We start from the raw sequence: 21,561 nt of genomic DNA on the forward strand, positions 1-21,561 counted from the left end.
GCGGGGAGCTCTGACATTCACCTAAATAAATAGACAGAGCTTCTACCAGACAGGACTTGGGAAAGGACTATAGGAACAGTAATGATTACCCAGGTTTCTTAAGCTACCAACATATAACTCAGGCCCTCCTCTGTGTGCTGGCTGTGAACTGACATACGTCATCCTTATCATAGCCCTGTGAAGTAGATTCAAAAGCTTTGAAGTCAAAAGCATTCTGAAATTTGGAATTTTTCAAATTTTCAAAAGTAATCATTGTGTATAGATTTGTACTCTAAGTATGGAATGGACCAGCACCCTGTAACTCAATGCATTCCTAGTTCTTCCATATAACCTATAAATATTTGCATTACATAGCCAGAAATGGAACTATGAACAGCCCTTCCTCCATTCAGGCCAGGTCCTGCATCCAATAACGAGGCAAGCGTTTGATGAAGCCATTAAGGTGCCACTTGGAATACCTCCATCCCATACCCATGTTCCTGGGTTTGAGTTCCCATACTGCTTTTCATCCAGCTTCCTCTAATACACAGCCTAAGAGATAACAGGTGATAGCTGAAGTGCTTGGGTGCTGCTGCCCACATGAGAGACCTGGATGGAATTCTGAAACTCCTCTCTTCAGCCTGGCCCAGCCCTAGCAATTATGGGGGTTTGGGAGTGAGCAGGTAGATGGAAGAATTCCCTCTCTCTTTTGTTCTGGCTTTCTCCCAATTCTGATAACCTCCCTCCTTCTCAAATAAATAAAAAAAGAGCCCAGCACAATAGCTGAATGGCTAAATCCTCACACCAGGATTATATATGGGCACTGGTTTGTGTCCCTGCTATTCCACTTCCCATCTTGCTCCTTACTTGTGACTTGAGACAGCAGTGGAGGATGGCCCAACGCCATCCATGGGAACTAGCAGATGGAAGATCTGCCTCTCAGACTCTCCTCACTGTAGGCCTGATTTACCTTTCCAATAAATCTTAAACTCTTAAAATAAAATAAATGTTTAAAACAAAATTATAGGTGCCAGTGTGATGGCTTATAGGCTATCCTCTGACTGCGATGCTAGCATCCCATATGGATAATGGTTCGTGTGCCGGCTGCTCCAGTTTCAATCCAGCTCCCTCTTAAGGAAAACAGTGGAAGATAGCCCAAGCCCTTGGGCCCCTGCACCCACATGGGAGACTAGGAGGAAGCTCTTGGCTCCTGGCTTTGGATAAGCTCAGCTGTAGCCATCTGAGGAGTGAACTTGTGGCTGGATGATCTCTCTGTGTCCCTTTCTCTGTAAATTTGCCTTTCAAATGAAAATAAATAATCTTTTTTAAAAGAAAAAATAAATAAGTAAACTTAACTGTCCAAGCCCTTTAGATTTTAGATCTGTCCCGTTTGACAGTGCTGTCCCCATTTCATATGAAACACAGTGCAGTTAGTATGAGTTACTGCCTGCTGGTGGAGCCTAGGTTTCCAAGACTGATTAAGTCACAGACAGAGCTGCAGTTTGAATGTAGACACACCGCTTCTAGCGACCAGGCTTGGAACCTCTCTTCTATGTTGCCTTCCTTACCAAGGACAGACAGGCTCTGAGCATCCCGAACTGAGTTGTCAATGCCACACCATGCCTTTATCAGTGAACCCTTTAGGAGAATTAAAATGGAAAGAGCAAGGATTCCGGTAACAACTTTTCAAGTTCTTTTTATTTCCTCCCCTAGTTCTCTACTGCTCCATCCCATCCCTTGTCCTCTATTGCCTCATTCCCACTGTAACTCACATATCTGGGACCAGCATTGGACTCTGCAGACAATGCTGTTTGGGACACCTGTGCCCCATGTTGGAATGCCTGGGAAGCAGTCATGCTCCACTCCTGATTCCAGCTTCCTGCTAATGCACATCTTGGGAGGCAGTGGGTAGTAGTTCAGATAATCGGATCCTTGCCACCTGTGTGGGATAACAGGCTTATGTTCCACGCTCCTGATGCTGCCCGGGAGCAGCCACTGCTATTGTTGGCATTTGAGGAGAAAACTGAGGTTTGGGAGATCATGCTCTCTCTCTGTTTCTATCTTTCACATAAATAACACACAGAAATAAAGAATTTTTAAAATCACAACACCCATGTTCACTACGTAGGTGTGGTGAATATAGTTCACCACCTCCCCAACCATAATTTATTTGAAGGTTACCTTTCAGACGCATCGTGACAGGACTGACACAGTGTCACAAGGGTGGGTTATTACCATGAAAGTGAGTTATTACAAAGCACTCTGCCCCCTTTGGCCCCTTTTCTCTTGGGCTCACTTCCACTTTTCTGATACTTTCTGCCATGAGCAGTATGAGGTCCATCGCAGAAGCTGGTAGATGCTAGTGACACACCCTGACATCTCCAGACCTGGGCGCTACATCAACTTTTCTTTATAAACCACCCATAAAACCACTTGGGTAGTATGTTATAGCAACAGAATACAGGCTAAACATGCCACCTCCATTCCTTTCTGGAAGATGTATTTGCCCAAGCTGAATATGAACAACCCATCCCTTAATATTCTGCTGCTGACATCAGTTCTACTGCCAGGCATTTTTGTGTCCGCGAGGGAGAGTCCTGTCACCTGGAAATGTGCCCTGGGTTTTTGCTGAGAGCCTCATTTCCTGGCCTGGGAGGGGCTTTGAAATTATTTAATGATGACTTTGCATTATTTTACCTCATCCCGTCTGCATGGGAATATTTCTCTGTTATGGTTCCCTCACATTCCCTGAAGAGGTAGCTTTAGGTTTTACTTAAACAGAAAATCTGCAGCTTCTCTTTTGACACATAAGATAACAGTCTCCTCTCCTTTCTATAGGCACAATGTAATTATAATGATTTTTATGATCTCTAAAAGTGAAATCTGAACACATGATTTGACACACAATGGATAACCACCCAGAACTGCGAAACTCAGAGATATGCTTGCTGCCTGTCTCCTGTCACAGGGGAGTAAGGCAAGCCCACCTTGAGCCACGGGCTTTCCCAATGTTCTCTGGCAGACCTCTGAAAGGCTTGGCAAGGTAGTTGTAGCCCTCTTCAGGACATCTGCAAATGAGTACTTGCTGGCCCACTCCTGCCCAATAGCTCCTTCCTGTGAGTTGTGTGTCTGCAGTGGTGTCCTGGGGTTCCCACGTGCAGTTTTGTTTGTGTTCTGGTTCTATTAACCACTATGCCACTTCAGTCTGACATTAGAGTATCTTAGTCATGATCCTGTTTACCTTCCCTCCATTTCCGTCAAGTCTCCTCTGGGAATTAAGTCAAGCCCTCCTTTTTTCCTCTCTAGTTGCTGGTTCTCCCTTCGAGACACAGTCTTGCTTGATAGTTCGCAGGCACAATTCTTCTCTACCATAGGGGGAAGTAGTACTTGCTTCCAACTTAACTCCTTTGCTTGCTGGTTGGATAACTTTGAACCAGTGGCTTATATAAATGTCTTCATTTATAAAGTGGATGAATAACATACATGAAATTATGTTTTTAGATATTTCTTTGGGGGCCACTGCCATGGTGTAGTAGACTAAACCCCACCTGTAGTGCTGACATCCCTATGGGCACCAGTTCAAGTCCAGGCTGTTCTACTTCCTATCTGGCTCCCTGCTTATGACCTAGGAAAGCAGCAGAAGATGGCCCAAGTCCTTGGGGGAGACCCAGTAGAAACTCCTGCTCGCAACTTTAGACCAACCTAGCTCTGGCTATTATTTGGGAAGTGGATGGAGGATCTTTCTCTGTCTCTCTTCTCTGTAACTCTGCTTTTCCAATAAAAACAAATAAGTGTTTTTTTAAAAAATATTGCTTTGAGGAAAATCATTTAAAGTTTACAGAAGCAGAAAAACTAACGCATATAAGCATCTAAGGCATACAGACTTCCTAATCCAACCCCCTCACTTCTAAGAGGAAAAAAACAGTGGGGGAGACATGAAGTGACAAACACAGGGTTGTCATAACAGTCTGTGATGAGGGCCTGGGACTGAGGACGGCAGCCGCAGGGCAAGGCTGGTGCGTGGGACTCCTTGCCAGCCGTCTCCCAGAACATCAGGACTCCCCCCGACTCACCTCCTCTTGGCCTCCACCAGCACCCAGTGGCAGTTCTGTGGCAGCTCTTGCTCTGCAGTCTTGGGCAATGGTCTTTGTGTGGGACAGCTGTCCATCTGGGCTGCAAACCAGTGGCCCCCGCTTCTGCATTTCACCATGAGACTCTGCCCTTGCCCGGTTATACCCCAAGCCTCATCACCTACAGGCCCAAATGAACTAGGCTGTTGGAGGTGGAGAGGCATCCAGAGTACCAAGGAGACAGACACTGGTATCTGGCTTGCAAAACTGTGCTTGCTATTGCCTCTGGTTTTGTATTGTGTGGGCCCAGGGATTTATCTTCCGGCCCCTAAGGACTCAGTCCCCAGTACTCTCTAGCCATGGATTAATGAAAAAAGCAACAGGATCAATTCATCCAGCTTTGAATTCAGACTCTATGAATTCCCACCTGAGTGAACATTGAACAAGACTTTCAGAGCTTTCTGCTCTCTGGTTTTCTAATCTGTGAGAAATGCGAGTCATAACACAGACCCCTCCAAGCAGTCATGAGAATATATACATGTACTATAAGCATGGCTGGCGCAGTATAAGTCACAAGGCTTAAACTCCATACATGGTAGCTCTTGTTAGGCCATTAGAAGGTTAGTGAGTCTGAACCCTGACTCCAGTCCTCTGGCTTTCACCTGCTGCACAGTGCTGTACCAACCCGTTTCCCCCAGCTAACCTGAGACAGAGGCCCACACTGGGAGAACAGCAATTAACTTCCTAGGAGGCTCCCAACAACCTTCCACATGTCTGCCCAAGAGGCCTGGGCTCCTCTCCCCATCTAATGTAAACTGACAGTCCAGGTGTTTAATTAACATTCATTTAATTAACATGTATGACCTGTATGTCATACACTGGGTACAAGGAAGCTGTGTTTTCCGCTCCCCTGGAAGGTGCAGAGTTGATGGGGAGTTGTATATGTAGTCCAATTCAAGGGTGAAAATGGGGTTCAGTAATGTGTGTATGCAAGCACAAACGTATGTGTGTATGTGTGTGCCTGTGTGCATAGGAATATATGTGCATGGGCACAGAAGACTTCCTAGAAGACTAGGTGCTTGAGTTACACTGAATCTTTCAGAGTTCATTAATAATGATAGTAGGCGTATTGCAGGTTGAAAGAAAAGTGGAGAGAAACCACCTTTGCACGGTCAGTGGAGCTGTTTAGTGCATGATATTTCTCTAAGTGTGATCCACAGCCCACCTGTAGTAGAGTCAGCTCTGGATCTAGTTTAAAACGGAAATTCTTGAGTATTACTGCCTGAAATGCCAATATCAGGCTAAGCTTTTTATTTAGGGAAGAATATAGAACTCATAACATAATTGTGACACACATTATAGGCCAAAACAACTCTCAGAAGACATAACCCAAGACAACAGAATGGATAGATGCAGAGAACTGAAGCAGGTAGCACATTTTCTATCATGCTAACGAGTTAGGTTGTACGTTATAGACCCATAGTTCTCTGGGAGTAGTCCCAGGACCACCACCAGCAGCAACATCAGCAATAGCAGCAGCTGCACCTGGGAGCCTGCTGCAAATACAAATTCGCTGGCCCAGTAATCAAAATATAACTGCTCCAGACAATGGGAGCCACTGAAAAATTTTAAGCATGAGAACAACATGGTCCAATTTGCATTTCAAACAAATCACACAGAGTGCCCTGCAAAGGATAATCTAGGAAAAGCGTGACTAGATGGTGACCAGGTATGAAGCAGAACCCAGGGTTCTGATGGCCCCACGCAGTTGCTGGTGAGATTATTGACGTTGGCCTTCTACCCTCCTGGGAAGGCTAGCTGTACTGCATAAAGCCATTCTCCAAAAAAGGGGCTCCCTGCAGGTAAGGAAGCCTTGGCCAAAAGAAGTGCTTGGCCAGGCAACTCAGCAGTAGCTATTTCAGAGCTGCAACCGAGACACATGCAATGCCTCCAAAGAGCAAAATCTTCTAGAAACATCCTGATATGAAATGATGGAATCGTGCAATAAATATGAAGGTCTCAGTCACTCAGCCCAGCCATGCAGTCAACACTGGCACGAACCATTTCCTCCTTTCCTGAGTCTCCAGAGTCCTGAGTGATCCCAAGTCCAACCTCTAGCCTTTTAGGAACTCCCACACTAATTGCAGCCTCTCTGCGTAACTCTTAGCCAGGTGCCTCTGTGCCACAGACAGGACACTATCCAGTGGGTGCCTCCACAGGGCTTAGGACCTGATAGCAGATACTTTCCCTCATCTCAGATGACAGCAAGCTCAAGTCTACTCCCAGTCCCTGATGACTGGTCCGGGTGCTGAGGCCTTGCATCTGGGCTAGGCACCTAACCCTACACTGGTTAGGCATCTGGGTTAGGCATCATTTTGGGTACTTTTTGGTGAGATAACTAATTGACTATAGGTGTCTGATTCTTCGGCTTCATAGCAAAAGTTTCATTTTCTCCAAATTTATTATCTTCTAAAACATGGTCTGGAAAAACCAGATTGTATTGCTTTCTCTCTGCTTAGTTGACCTCATTTTTTTTTTTTTTATCCCACATACCTCCAGCATGGGATCTTTGGAAAGATTAAGTAAAGCAGGTGAGATGTTTGTCACAACACCATATGGCTAAGTGTTCAATATGCTACCTATCACCAGCAGGTTCTGTAGCAGCAGCAATGGCAAGAGCACCTGACACTGTAGCCTCCAAAGGTAAAATTGCCTTGCTGCTTTATATTCTTGGGGCCTCACATCTGGGTAGGAGACCCAGAAGAGGCTCCTGGCTCCTGGCTTTAGATCAATGTAGCTTCAGCCATTGCAGTTGCTTGGGGAGTAAATCAACAAACAGAAGATCTTCCACTCTGTATATTTGATTTTGCAGTAAAAAACAAACAAAACAAAAACAACAACAAACAAAAACACTGCAGGTATAGCAAACCTCAAATGAAATACATTGCATCCCTCTCCCTCCACTGGGCTGCTTTTACCTGTAAGTTATCCCTGCTTTTCACAGCATTTTCTTTTTTTTTTTAAAAGATGTATTTTTATTATTTTTTTTTATTGGAAAGGCGGATATACAGAGAGGAGAGACAGAGAGGAAGATCTTCCGTCCAATGATTCACTCCCCAAGTGAGCGCAACGGTCGATGCTATGCCGATCCAAAGCCAGGAGCCTCTTCCGGGTCTCCCACGCGGGTGCAGGGTCCCAAAGCCTTGGGCCGTCCTCGACTGCTTTCCCGGGCCACAAGCAGGGAGCTGGAAGGGAAGTGGGGCTGACCGGGATTAGAACCGGTGCCCATATGGGATCCTGGGTGTGCAAGGCGAGGACCTTAACCACTTGCGCCACCGCGCCAGGCCCCACAGCACTTTCTATTTAAGACTATCATGATGGTCCATTTTGAATAAAGTTTCTTTTTTATTTTATTTTTTAAGGATTTATCTAATTTTTTTTAATTGGAGTCAGATATACAGAAAGGAGGAGAGCCAGAGAGGACGATATTTTCCATCCACTGATTCACTCCCCAAATGGCTGCAACGGCCAGAGCTGAGCATCCGAAGCCAGGAGCCAGGAGCTTCTTCTGAGTCTCCCATGCAGGTGCAGGGTCCCAAGGCCTTGTGCCATCCTCAACTGCTTTCCCAGACCACAAGCAGGGAGCTGGATGGGAAACAGAGGCATTAGGATTAGAACCAATGCCCATATAGGATCCTGGTGCATGCAAGGCAAGTACTTTAGCTGCTAGGTTACAGTGCTGGGACCATAAAGTTTCTTTTGTATGCTAGGTCTGACTCCACTTTTTCTGCAAAGAAAACGTTTCCAAGTTTTTCTGGACATCGAAAATACTTAACATAAAATTGCTTCAGTTCACTCCATTGGTTCAAGTTTTGACACAGAAATGTGACATGAGACATTTATTGACACATGGCAATCATATTAATGTAAGTTCAGAGCATTACTATATGACAATATGCACATCTATTAGTAACACATGCGTGACCTCTATCATCATGTGACCAACACTTAGGATAAGAAAGGCATGCAGAACATTGATTTTGATAGAATAAATGAGAGCAGTAGAGAAACTGGAAAAATGAAATCTAGCTAAAGACTACTGGAAAAATAGACAACAGATGATGAAAATATAAAACAAGCTTTGCAGTCTGGTATTTAGAAGGATCCCTGTAACATATTCTGTTACTCCTAAGCAAATCACTAGATACTACTTATTTTCCAAATAGGCAAATTCTCTGGTCTTATAAGAACATAATCCTTATTTCGCCAGCACCCATTCTCTCAATAAGGTGAGTTACTATGTTATCAATCTCAGCACTGAGCTGCCAAATAGGACTCTTTTCCCCAGGGTTGGCCCAACTTCCTGCCTGTGTGGAGCCTGGAAGGCATATCTGGGCAGGAGCAAGCAAGACACTCAGCTGCGACTTCTCTGGCCACAGACTCTCGCTGGGGAGTGGTCACACAACAGGATTAGTATTAAACCGGGAACCAAGGCAAAGGCCCAGCTCCTTAAAGCTTAAGACTTGGGGGTGCTCCGGATGAGTCCCCAGAAAACAATCCAGAAGAGGAAGATGGGTGGAGAACAACCACATGGCAGGAGATTCCTCCCCTGCCTCGTTGTCAGCCTTCTGCTTCAAGGTAAGATAGGACCAGCATGGGGAAGGGCAGTGTGCCATTCTAGAGGCTGTGTAGATGTCCTGCCAGCTCCTGGAAGACATGTAGAATTAGTGTAGCAGGGCTGGCATGATGGCTCAACAGCCGTGTCCTCTGTCTGTGGCGCCAAGCTTCCAATATGGGTGCTGGTTCTAGTCCTGGCTGGCTGCTCCACTTCTGCTCCAGCTCCTTACTTATGGCCTGGGAAAGCAAGAGATGATCGCCCAAATCCTTGGGCCCCTGTACCCACATGGGAGACCAGAAGAAGCTTCTGCTCCCAGCTTCAGATTGGTTCACCTCTGACCATTGCAGCCATTGGGGAGTAAACTAGTGAATGGAATACGTCCTCTCTCTCTCTCTCTCTCTCTCCCTCTAAATCTGCCTTTCAAGTAAAAATAAAGAAATATTTAAAAATAATTAGCATGCAAATATTCCTTCCATAATGTCTCTTTATATCCTTTTCATGACAGATAGGAAGGCATGTCACCAATAAATGCACACAGATTTTTTTCTACTCAGGCTTGTATAGGAATCTACCAAATGCCTCACTTTTTCATCTTGCAATTCCATCTTTTTATTGACTCCTGATGCTCCATCTATCACAGCCCTTTCCCTCTTTCCTTGTCTATGGCATGTATGAGAGTGGCCAGTGATTTTTTTTTTAAGATTTATTTATTTTTATTGGAAAGTGAGATATACAGAGAGGAGGAGAGACAGAGAGGAAGATCTTTCATCCGATGATTTACTCCCCAAGTGAGCACAACGGCTGGAACTGAGCCTATCCGAAGCCAGGTCTCCCATGAGGGTGCAGGGTCCCAAGGATTTGGGCCATCCTCAACTGCTGTCCCACGCCACAAGCAAGGAGATGGATGGGAAGCAGGGCCGCTGAAATTAGAACCGGCGACCATATGGGATCCCAGCACATGCAAAGTGAGGACCTTAACCACTATGCTATTTCGCCGGGCCTGGCCAGTGATTTTTAAACAGGCTCTGAAGGATTCAATATAATACTAACGGTGGGGGGGGAGATCAACTCAGGATAGAAAGAACCAGATACTTCCCCTAAGAGGGAATACTTATTCCCAATCTGGGTACACTCCTTAAATAATCATGGAAAGATAAAGGAGATACAGAGAAGCAAGCAGAGAAGGCAGACGATGCAGTAGTGGCAGTATGACGAAGATTCTGTTCAGGAACTACCCGGACGGTTCCCTGGTCTTGACCGAGAAGTGAGATCTGCCTAGGCCTGTGATTGGGTATTCAGCAGTGAAGTGAGCTAGTGATTCCAATATTTGAAATAGCCTACAAGACAACCAGAAGAGCAAAATGAATCCATAGCACCAAGGTAAGATGTGAACCCATCCAGAACATGCTTCCCATATCTGCCTAGCAAGTACAATTGTTTACTTCTCTTATCTCAGTTCTTGCATTCAGTAAACAAAGAAGTCTCTAATAATCAAAAAGAGAAATATATAACAACAGATATCTGAGGGTCCTAGACTCCAAGTTATAGGGAAGTGCTAAGCGGGGCAATGTCCCTGCTAGGTGGAACCAAAAGCTTTACAATGTGGACATTTGGGGACTTTTTGAAGCCATCGCCATTGCACTAAGGTCAAGTTTGCATACAGATTTGAGCAGATTTGGCTTGAGAACAAACAATGGGAATAAGAATGGAGTTCTGACTTGGCTCACCACACCAACTTCCTCCATTTGCCTACTAGCCCAGCCCAACCTCCCCAACCCGGGCAGGAAGAGCTTAAACCAGAAAAGAGGGAGCCCTGGCTCTTCCTGGAACACCCCTTCCGGCCCTCTGCGGAGCTGCAAGGAGGCCATCACTCACAGGCTCTGCTCTCTGCAGGAAGAGCCAACGCTTTCACCATAAACTGCTCAGGCTTCGAGCGGCATGGGGTGGATCCGCTCACCTTCCAAGCAGTGTTTGACAGAAAGGCCTTCCGCCCAGTCACCAACCAGAGCTTCCCTACTCACGTCAACATCTCCTTCACCCTGTCTGCCATCCTCCAAGTGGTGAGACCCTGGCACGCAGCTTCCCTTAGCTTCTAATAGGGGACAGGACTCCCCTCCCTACCCAACATTGCACTAATAAATGATCAACAGGTAGCTTGAATGGGTTTTGTGCAGAGTGGGATGGGGTAGGCATGATCAGGAATGCTGCAGTGATGTTTTTTTCCAGGAGGCATTTGTCCTTGAGTCCCGTCCTTTCTGGAATGTGCTGTATGTCAGTTAAAATTTGAATTTTTCCTGCATACAATGGGAAAACTAATTAAAAAAAAAAAGATAATCCAACATTCAGAACTGTGCCGGGCCCCTAAATGAGCAACTGCTGGTGAGATATGAGGTGGGAGGAGGGCCAAATGGCTTACACTAAGAAACCTGGATGGGATTTTCTTTATCAGGATCCACAGCTTCAGCTGATGACTTCATTCCTGTGGATAGATCTGGTAAGGTTGACTCAGCCATGTCTTTATTTTTTCCATGTGTACTTTCAAATTTGAGGTGTTGGGAGTAACTTAAAGATCAGAAAACTAGAAAGTTCCAATCTCTATGCAAGACATAAAATCTTCCTGGGAAGAAAATATGCCCATCTAGAATTGCACCAGCCCTAGGGATACAAACTTCCCTAGTGGCTTAGCAAGGTAGAAATGGCAATGGTAATAAATGGCCACATGATTACAGGCTGATGGATTGGCGTGTGCCTGATTCTAAGTGGTTTTAAACCCCATTTACAATCTACCTGGGAAAAAGCCACTAAGGAGCAATTAGTTGATGCCATTGGTTAAAAAGAGATGGGGAGACAGCCTGAGGTCATTTGGCACAAAAATGGGAGGCAAGGACCAAAGTATGAAGAGAAGGGGAAGGCAAGGAAAGGCTGCCGGGACAAGCTCGCCATCACTTACCTCTATTCCTCCTTGGCTATAGACATGGAACAATCCTTTCATCAGCTGGGACCCAGAAGAGTGTGTCGGTATCAAAGAACTCTCTGTGTCAGCTGAACAGATGTGGCTCCCAGACATCTTCATCTTGGAATCGTGTGTATCTGGGCTGGGGCAGGCTAGCCTGAAACACCACGTGCACAGGACAGCCCAGGCTCATTGTGAGGTGTGGGGCCTCCAGAATCAGGCAAGGGAGGTCTCCACTATCAGGAAGAGCAGAGACAAGATAGAGTGACATTAGAGGAAGAGGCCAGAAAGAGCCCAGGGGAATAGCTGATGAGGAAGAGAGACAAGAGGGATACCCACGGACCATCCCTCTTCCTTTCTCCAATAGGATGAACGTGAATCTGACACCTTCAGGCTTCACCACCTTTGTCACCAGTGAAGGGCAAATCAAGTACAGCATGCCCATGCGGGTGACCAGCATCTGCAACCTGGACATCTTCTACTTCCCTTTTGACCAACAGAACTGCACCCTTACCTTCTGTTCTTTCCTCTACACAGGTGAGTGTGACACGCCGGAGCTATTTGGGATGCACAGGAAGATTTGTAAGTGGTGTATGTATTGTTAAGAAAAGTTTAGCTCAATGTTTCTCAACTCCAGCTGCCCACTAAAGCTTTTTCCAAAGACCCATAACTTGGCCTAGACCCATAACATAGAGCAGGTGAATCATTGCAGGTGCACCCAGGGCTCGTGCATTTTTTTTTTTTTTTGGTTTTGTTTTATCTCTCCAGGTGATGCCAATGTGTAGACAGAGTCAAGAATCATTGCTCTATATCTTGGATGGCACTCATCCCACATGAAGGCCACCTGACCCTGAGCTGCTCCATGCCTATAAGTTTTACCTCTGCTTTTAAAAAATTTTAACAGCTAACAGACTTGGATGAGTAAATTGAAGTCCCTGAATACCAGTAGATAATCATGTGGCAAAAGTGGAAACATTAATAATCATAATTCTAGAAATGAACTGTTCAAATTTTGTTCTGCTAAGACAGCCTCAACACAGCTAGAGAATTAAGAATAGAAAAATAGGAATTTTCCCAAAGTTCTTGACTCACGTTTGAGTCATGGCCAATAACATTCCCATAACAGCCTTGACTCACTCTTGCTTTCCACAACAGCAGCAAAAATCAATGCTGCAGCCCCCACTGCATGTGAGTTGTTAGTCATATAACCCACTTATGAGAGAACCAGGACAGAGCAGAAAATCTGCAGAAGATCTTTTGGGGAGGTGGGTGGGAATCCAATGTTGGGGACAGCAGGCTTGGGGTGCTTCCAGATGAAGCTGACTGGGTCTCCCTTCCAGTGGACAGCATGCTCCTGGGCATGGACAAAGAGGTGTGGGAGATCACCAACTTGTCTCGCAAAGTCATCTGGACCCGGGGAGAGTGGGAGCTCCTGAGCATCAACAAAGCCACTCCAAAACTGTCCGTTGGCAAAAACCTCTACGACCAAATCATGTTCTACGTGAGTCCCCAGGGCCCAGCTGGCCTTCTGATCCAGTCACTCTGTTGATTTTCTTCTTCATCTAAAGGTGCTTAGGGAAGCAACAAGTTCCCGAAGGTGAAGCACCTGCTGCCACAGCACCCTTGACCTGTCTGCTCTCAGGCAGGATCCTCAGGTTCTCCCTCCTGTCCCTCCCTGCCCCCCATTGCCCCTCCCCACCACTCCAAAGAACAGAGGAAGGACTGGGTTGTTAGCAGCACTACTACTCAGAATGGACAATTCAAATGCCTCCTGCCTTGCAGAGTCCACAATCATTGCATGCTTACAGGTTGAAGAGAAATCAAAATAGAGCACATATGTTCAACACTTATACACAATGACACGTGAAATAGACTGTTATCTCCCACATACTAGCCAGGACTAAAGAAGCCAAAGACACGCAGTGGGCCCTCTGGAAGCTACTGCCTCACTGTCTCCCCCATTCTCTGTGCAGGTGGCCATCAGGCGCAGGCCCACCCTCTACATCATAAACCTCCTGGTGCCCAGTGGCCTTCTGGTGGCCATCGACGCCTTCAGCTTCTACCTGCCTGCTGAAAGCCAGAACCGTGCTCCCTTCAAGATTACTCTCCTGCTGGGCTACAACGTCTTCCTGCTCATGATGAATGACATGCTCCCCGCCACCGGCACCCCCCTCATCAGTACAACCCTCTCCTGGTTTCTGGAGCAATATAGGCAGGAGGGGACAGAGGCACAGACCAGCAAAACTGGCAATTGCTCAACTTAAGGAGGGAAGGGGTTCTAAGGAAAGATGGGATTTGGAAAAGAGCTTTGGAAGAGCTTAGAGGTGCATCTTCCCCCTGTGTATTTACTCCCTGCCTTGTCCTCAGGTGTCTACTTTGCCCTCTGCCTGTCCCTGATGGTGGTCAGCCTGCTAGAGACCGTCTTCATCACCTACCTGCTGCACCTAGCCACCACCCAGCCCCCACCCATGCCCTGGTGGCTCCACTCCCTGATGCTGCGCTACAACAGGAAACCCTGCCCCTCCACTGCACCCCAGGACAACAGTAAGGGCCTGGATCACAGCAACACCCACCTGCCAGGTAAGGGAAGCCAACTCTGCCCTCATCACTCCTGTCCCCTTCCCTGTCCTCCTCTGTCCCCACGGGCCCTCATGGTCCAGGGCTGAGTCTCTGTCTCCTGCACAGGCCTGAAGGAGCCAGTAGAGCTGGTGGCAAAGGGGCCAGGTCTCGTGGTGCCAGAGGTGCACGGCTGTCCCAAGCAGCCCAGGGGCCGGCAGGAGCATGAAACCCCACAGCAGCAGCAGCTGGTGGAGCTGTGGGTACAGTTCAGCCACCTGATGGACACACTGCTCTTCCGCCTCTACCTGCTCTTCATGGCCTGCTCTATCATCACCGTCATCATCCTCTGGAGCACCTAGGCACACTCTCACCTCTTTCTGAAAGCCGCAGTTTGAGGTTTCTTCCTGTCTTAGGACCACACTAACCCAGACCCCTTCCCTCATCTTAGCCACTCACCCCAAGGGGCTATAAGAGTGGCTGCTTTCTATGTTCCATAAAGTCCCATCCAGCACCCAAGCAGATCAAAGCAGCCTGAATAGATCCTGGACTTCTCACATGCCAGGGTCCTTATTCTTGCTCATGTGTAGTGTTCCTAAGCCACCCCTAACTCCTAACCTCCCTTATCCACAGAAACCCAGGCCACGAGAGTCTCCCCTTGATTGGTCAGCCCAAGTATCCAAGAGGCACTGCTCCCTCCATCGGTCTATCATAGGGTATAGAGTGCTACTGCAGACACTTTAATATTTCATTCTAACAGGTATAACCTGATTTGATTTTAAAAGCTTCAGATGGGGCTGACATGTGATACAGCATGTAAAGCTGCCACCTGCAACTCCGGCATTCCATATGGTCAATGGTTTGAATCCCAGCTGCTCCACTTCTGATCTAACTCTCTATTTAATGGCCTGGGAAAGCAGCTGAGTGTAGCTCAAGTCCTCGGGCCACTGCATTCACATGGGAAACCTGAAAGAAGCTCCTGGCTCCCAACTTTGGACTTGCTCAGCTTTGGCCATAGTGATCATTTAGGGAATGAACTAGTGGATGCAGGTCTCTCTCTGTCTCTCTCAGAAGTTCTGCTTTTCAAATAGATAAATAAATTTTTAAAAAATGCTTCAGACACTTCCACAGTTGTGGGGTTTTTTCCTTGAACTTTTATTTATATGTGTGGGCTGCATCACAGGATTTTTCCTCCTGTGTGTTTTCATGTCTCTTTGTGGTCCATGATGTCGGCTGAAGTTGTCAGCAGGATGTTGGCAGGATGGGAGCAGATTATTACACCATTTTTCCAGGTCTTTCAGCTACATGTCCAATCTGGGGCTGATCACTCCACACTTGTCTGACCTGCCCACAAGGTTCACAACAATTTTCCCAGTTCTGTGATCATCAATGATTTCAAACTTATCAGTGTAGCCAATCTTCATCATCACAGTGGGAAGCAGATGATGACCCTGGAGCACAGCCGGATGAGCACCTGACGTTTGCCTCATTTCTCAACATTGTTGATGCTCTTCCATCAGCCATGACGTCCATGTGCACCATCATGGTGTATTTCTTATCTACGTTCCTTTATCCTTTCAACCCTGAAATTGCTCTTTGGTATAAACAATATATGATGTCATTTTTTCCCCACTGTGACAGTTTCCTCTGATTTCCAAAGAACAAATAGAGCAGATCTTCTGAATACATATACTTGAGGAGGGCCGGGACCTGGTTAAATCAACTTCCATTCAGTCACCCAAAAGAATGTGATGTAGCCATTGAGCCTTATCTGGTAGCAGCCTTCACTTGTGATGCCAGCATCCCATATGGGTCCCAGTTGTACTTCTGGCTGTTCCACTTCTGATCCAGGTCCCTGCTAATGTGCCTGGAAAAGCAACGAGAGATGACCCAACTCCTTGGATCTCTGCACCTATATGGCACTTGGAAGAAACTCCAGGCCTGTGGCCCAGCTCCACTCGTTGCAGCTATTTGGGAAGTGAACCAGAGAGTGGATGATCGCTCTGTGTCACCTTCTCTTTCTATAAATCTACCTTTCTAATAAAAATAAAGATAAAAAAATGACCTTGTAGACCATTTTAACATCATGGAAAGAGGTCCATAACATATTAAGTGTAGGAAAAAAGTTATAAAACAATGTATATACATAATTTCTATAAAATAGACGCAAGATGGACAATGGGTAGATGGATGGATAAATAGAGGACAGATAGGGAAATATATATGAATAACTAGTCAGCAAAACATTAATGATCTTTAATCCAACAAGTGATTATTATTTTATTTTATATTCTTGTACGCCTTTGGAATTGTTTAAATAAGCATGTATTACTTTTAATATGAAGAATAATAAAACTTTTTCTAATAAGCTCCTTTTGAAATAGTACATAATATTTAATCAATAGACTCTAATGATTAGCTGAAAGCAAGACCTGAAAGAGAGAGAGAGAGAACTGAAAAGGGAAAGAGTACCAAGGAGAAATTTTTGAGTCATAGTTCAGTGAGGTGAATACAGGTCAGTGATTCAGTTACCTTTCTGCCCCGCCCCCAACACAGTGTGCTTTCCTGAAGATAAGAACAACGTTTCAGCCAATAGTTTGGCCAATGGTATCAAGCCTCACATGACTGAAGCTCAACACATGTTACACTAAGTAAAAGAAGCTATAAACAGTACACATCGTCTCTGTATGAGAGTCAAATAACACAGATGACTGACACCAAGACATCAGCAAACAGAGTTTAAGGGGCCCAGGTAAGAATGAATGCCAATCAACCAAAAATTTTGGTTATTTATTCTTTTGACCCCTGGTATCTTATTGTAATCCTGTGTGTGTCTCATTGCTGTCCTGGAACCCTTATCAATACAGTTTTGAAATTTCACACTTCCTCTCTCTTCTTTCATCTCTCTCTCCGCCTCTTCTTTTTTTTTTTTTTTTTTTTTACAGGAAAGTGGGTAAGACTATCATTTCCACACACATTTTTTTTTCTATATCTTGGGTAAAGGGAAAGATAAAAGGAGAAGCCTCACCCAGTCTCCCACCCATCCCAGGTACCCGATGTGGTCTGACTCTTTTTTTTTTTTTTTTAAGATTTATTTTTATTATTTTTTCATTGGAAAGGCGGATATACAGAAAGGAGAGACAGAGAGGAAGATCTTCCGTCCGATGATTCACTCCCCAAGTGAGCGCAACGGGCCAATACCGATCCGAAGCCAGGAGCCTCTTCCGGGTCTCCCACGCGGGCGCAGGTTCCCAAAGCTTTGGGCTGTCCTCGACTGCTTTCCCAGGCCACAGGCAGGGAGCTGGAAGGGAAGCGGGGCTGCTGGGATAGAACCGGCGCCCATATGGGATCCCGGGTGTGCAAGGCGAGGACCTTTAACCACTTGCGCCACCGCGCCGGGCTCAGGTCTGCCTCTTTTATAAAAAAGGATTTATTTTTATTGGAAAGTCAGATATCCAGAGAGGAGGAGAGACAGAGAGGAAGACTTTCTGTCTGATAATTCACTCCCCAAGTGGCTGCGGTGGCTGGAGCTGCACTAATCCAAAGTCAGGAATTCCAAGCTTTCTTTGGGTCTCCCACACGAGTGCAGGGTCCTAAGGCTTTGGGCTGTCCTCGACTGCTTTCCCAGGCCTCAAACAGGGAGCTTAATGGGAAGCAGGGCCTGCCAGGATTAGAACCGATGACCATATGGAATCCCAGCAAGGGATGTTGGCAGAACAGGCAGCAGCTTATACTGTGCCACAACACTGGCAGCCCTGTACTTAATCTTCTACCAAACTTTTCCACTATTATTTCTTTTGTTTTTGAAAGAAAAATTTTATTTATATATTTTATGTAAAAGGGAGAGAGACAGAAACAGACAGACACAGAGATCTCCCAGTCTGTGGTTCACTCCTCCAGGGCCCACAATGGCAAGTGCTGGGCCCAGCCAAAGCTGGAAGTGGGGAACTTAATCCAGTGTTCCTTCATGGGTGGTAAGGACCCAAGCACTTGAGTCATCATCAGGAACCAGGACTTGGATCCAGGCATTTCAATGTGGGACTCTCCAACCACTCCACCAAGCACCACCCTGTGCTTTTTGTTGTTGTTAATACTGTCCCCTTGTCTTAATATGTTTTCTGCTTGAAAGAGTGACAGAAATAGAGATCTTCCATCCTCTGGTTCACTCCATTAGTGTCTGCAAGTACTTAGACTGTTATCTGCTGCCTCTCAGGGTGTGCATTTGCAGTAAGCTACTCAGAAGCAGAGCAGGGACGTAAACCTGAGCATGCTGAGATAAGATATAAACATCCCAAGAGGAGTCTTTGGTGCTGCATCAAATGCCTGCCCCAGACCACCCCATATTTTTCCTTAATCTTTTTATTATCTCTTTCAAAAACCTCTTATTCATATCTGGCAGTTAAGAAAACTAGCTCATATCATCATTCTTAATAATTTGGAGTGGATGCCCAAATATTGTCTGTTCCATGTACGTACTAATATAGATGTAAAAATCTATTAAGAAGCTGTTAAAAAATATCATGAGGATGTTCCACAAGGAGATTCACAGAGGGCTGCAACTGCTTACTAAATAACATAGGGTTTCTAAAGGCACAATTTAGTTGACACAAAGATCAATGCAATCAGGAAGTAAGTCATTCCTCGAGATTTTGCCTTTTGGGGCTGGCACCTTGGCTTACTAGTCTAAGTATTCACCTTTAGTGCCAGCATCCTACATAGATGCTGGTTTGTGTCCCAGCTGTTCCACTTCCTATACAGTTCCCCGCTTTTGGTCTGGGAAGGCAGTGAAGGATGGCTTGGGTCTTTGGGCCCCTGCACCCATGTGAGAGACCTGAAGGAAGCTCCTGGCTCCTGGCTTTTAGATCAGCTCATCTCCACCCATTGTGGCCATTTGGGGAATGAGTTAGCAGATGGAAAATCTGTTTCTCCTTCTCTCTGCAAATCTCCCTTTCAAATAAACTAATAATAATAAAATAAATCTTAGTGGAGTCCAGTGGTGTGGATGTCTGGATCCCCCAACCACACAGCTGTGACTGCGGGAACTTGTGTCAGGCCAGGCTTCCTACTGGGGATCCTAGCTCCCCATCCACCACTGCTAAGCATGAAGACGGTCCTGGACTTGTGGGCAGCCAGAGCACCGATTGGCACTGGGCTTCACCCACTGGTCACACAGAGGCGAGCTCTGGGGTCTTGGGGGTATAGAATAACTGCCTAGAGATAACCATGGCTAAGGCCACTATACATGTAGGTGAGGAATGAATCCTGAGGGATACCCAATGACAGGATCACCGTACTTTCAGGTAAGCAAGGGAACAGAGACCTGGTGGTTTGGAGGGGAGAGACTTGAAGATCTTTTGTTAGGGTCACACTGATGCACCAGACCATATGGGAGTCCTGGGTTGGGTTTGTTAGCATAGAACATGGCTGACCACCACACACCAGTGCACATGAAAGCTATGGCTGGGGACCTGGAAGAACTAGATCCCAGTACCTGACAGTGAGTATCAGATCAGGGGATGGGTCACATTAGACTTGGCCATGACACCAACAGGCACACAACAGAACCAGGTCTAGGGGTGGATCCTGTGGAGGATATGTGGGCCCAACCCTATGGAACTACAAGTCCCACTGGTTAGCTTGAGAGTTGGGGTGGTGATGGGCTGAGCTAGGCATGACCATGGAACTCACTGATGCTCACCAGTACTGGGGCTAGAAACAAGCAGGGCAGGGTTCAGGCTGCAGCACTTGCATGAGCACCCTAAAACAGGGTGTGAGGCAGGCCAGGCTGCACCAGCTCACACAAAGGCCAGGTTGGATGGGGAAGGCCATGCCAGGCAAGGGCCAAGCACCCACTGGTTAAAATTTGAGTCTGGGAGTGGGCCTAGTAGGGGAATTTGGGGGAACTCCCCAGTGGATCATAGCTCTTGCTGATAACATGTGGTCCAGGCCTGGGTGTTGGGCAGACTAGGCAGGACAGCTCCATCCAGTGGCAAGTGCGTGAGTTGATTTTGCAAGGGGATAGACCGGCCGGGGCCGAGCAAACCATAGCCCACTGACAAGTGGAGAAACCAGGGATGAGAGCAGACTGAGCAGGGTCAGGAACTAGCACCTGCCAGCGAGAGTTGGTACTGGGGATCAGCTGGCCCAGGCCAGGCTGCAGCATCTGAAGGCAAAGGCTAAGACTGGGGAGTGACTACGCCAAGCTGGGACAGCACAACCACTGGCATGCACGAGATCTATAGATGGGATCAGGCCTGGTAGAAGCAAAGGGAATGCCCTGGCTTAGTTGTGGGTCCCACTGGTGAGTGCAGGGGTTGGAGTAGGGGCTGCAGTTGGGTCTGGACATGGCTGCAGTTTCCCTTGTCATGGGTGTAACTGGATCTGGGGTGCGCAAGATTGGGTTAGACTCCAGCACCCACTGATGATCATGAGAACCAAAGTGGGTATAGGATGGTCTGGGGTAGGTCTAGTCTGGGTGTGGACTATGCTTGGCTGGGCTGTAGCACCCAACAGTAAAAACATGAGTGGAACAGTAAGGAATGGGTGAAGACCAGTCAGGATGGATTACTGTTTCTGCTAGGGCAGGAAGTGGACTAAGCAGGGCTGGCCCATGGACCCACTGCTGTGCATGAAATCTTGCACTGGGAGAGGTTCTGGTGGAGGAGCTTGGGGAAATCCTCTGTCAGGGCACAGTCCATGAAGATGAGCGCAAGAATCACGAAAAGGAACAGACCAGGCCAGGCCAGGTTATGGTACCCACGGACTTACCTTTGGCTCAGGTCTGGGGCAAGCCAGGCTGGGTCAGTCCATATTACCCACTGACAAATATAAGAGCCAGAACAGTGTGTGGATCATGCCAGGTTGGGCTGCAATGCCAACCAGTTCATATGAGGGTCGGGACTGGGGGTTGGCTGGGCTGGCTAGACTGTAGTCGCCACCAGCATGAGCTGGAACTGGGGGTGGGCCGGGTCAACCCAGGCTAGAGCACTCACTGGCAAATGCCAAGGGGAGACAGGCCATATCAGACTGAGCTGCAGCACCCAAGTAGCACAAATGAGACCCAGGGGAGCGTGGGTGAACCTGGTAGGAGGGCTGCAGGGAGTTCTCCTCCTGGGCCACTATTCCCACTGATGAGCATGAGAGCTGGGATTGGGGGCAGACCAGGCCAGGCAGGACCACAGCACCTGTTGGGTTGCTTGTAAACTGGATTAGAGACAAGCCAGGCTGGGCAGACTGTACCTACTGGTACATACAGAAGCCAGAGTGGGTAAGGATTGGTTGGGCTTTGCTGCAGTGTCAGTTGGCAGAGGCTGGCATGGGGGAAAACTCTGTCGAGCTAAACTGCAGTACCATCTGGAGAGTGCAAGATCCTGCAGTGGGAGTGG

At 46.9% G+C, this 21,561-nt stretch overlaps 1 protein-coding gene across 1 annotated transcript; it reads left to right on the plus strand.

Moving 5' to 3' along the window:
- Positions 1 to 8,587: 8,587 nt before the first annotated feature.
- LOC121171103 (5-hydroxytryptamine receptor 3C-like) lies at positions 8,588 to 14,538 on the plus strand. Its single transcript, XM_041002578.1, has 9 exons — positions 8,588 to 8,687; positions 10,561 to 10,727; positions 11,117 to 11,161; positions 11,640 to 11,749; positions 11,988 to 12,157; positions 12,961 to 13,121; positions 13,594 to 13,798; positions 13,988 to 14,200; positions 14,306 to 14,538. The coding sequence occupies exons 1-9, from the start codon at positions 8,588 to 8,590 to the stop codon at positions 14,536 to 14,538; spliced, it is 1,404 nt and encodes a 467-aa protein (XP_040858512.1).
- The last annotated feature ends 7,023 nt before the right edge of the window (positions 14,539 to 21,561 follow it).

The sequence above is a fragment of the Ochotona curzoniae genome, unplaced genomic scaffold, assembly GCF_017591425.1.
Source record: "Ochotona curzoniae isolate NIBS_2020 unplaced genomic scaffold, NIBS_Ocur_1.0 scaffold_2587, whole genome shotgun sequence".
Taxonomy (NCBI): Eukaryota; Metazoa; Chordata; class Mammalia; order Lagomorpha; family Ochotonidae; genus Ochotona; species Ochotona curzoniae.

Bases quoted from the DNA above. Each gene is read 5' to 3' on its own strand.
- LOC121171103 (XM_041002578.1), top strand. From the start codon at position 8,588: ATGAGTCCCCAGAAAACAATCCAGAAGAGGAAGATGGGTGGAGAACAA. The intron at 10,728-11,116 runs GTGAGACCCTGG...TTTCTTTATCAG, and splicing joins TGTCTGCCATCCTCCAAGTG to GATCCACAGCTTCAGCTGAT. The intron at 11,750-11,987 runs GTGTGTATCTGG...TTTCTCCAATAG, and splicing joins GACATCTTCATCTTGGAATC to GATGAACGTGAATCTGACAC.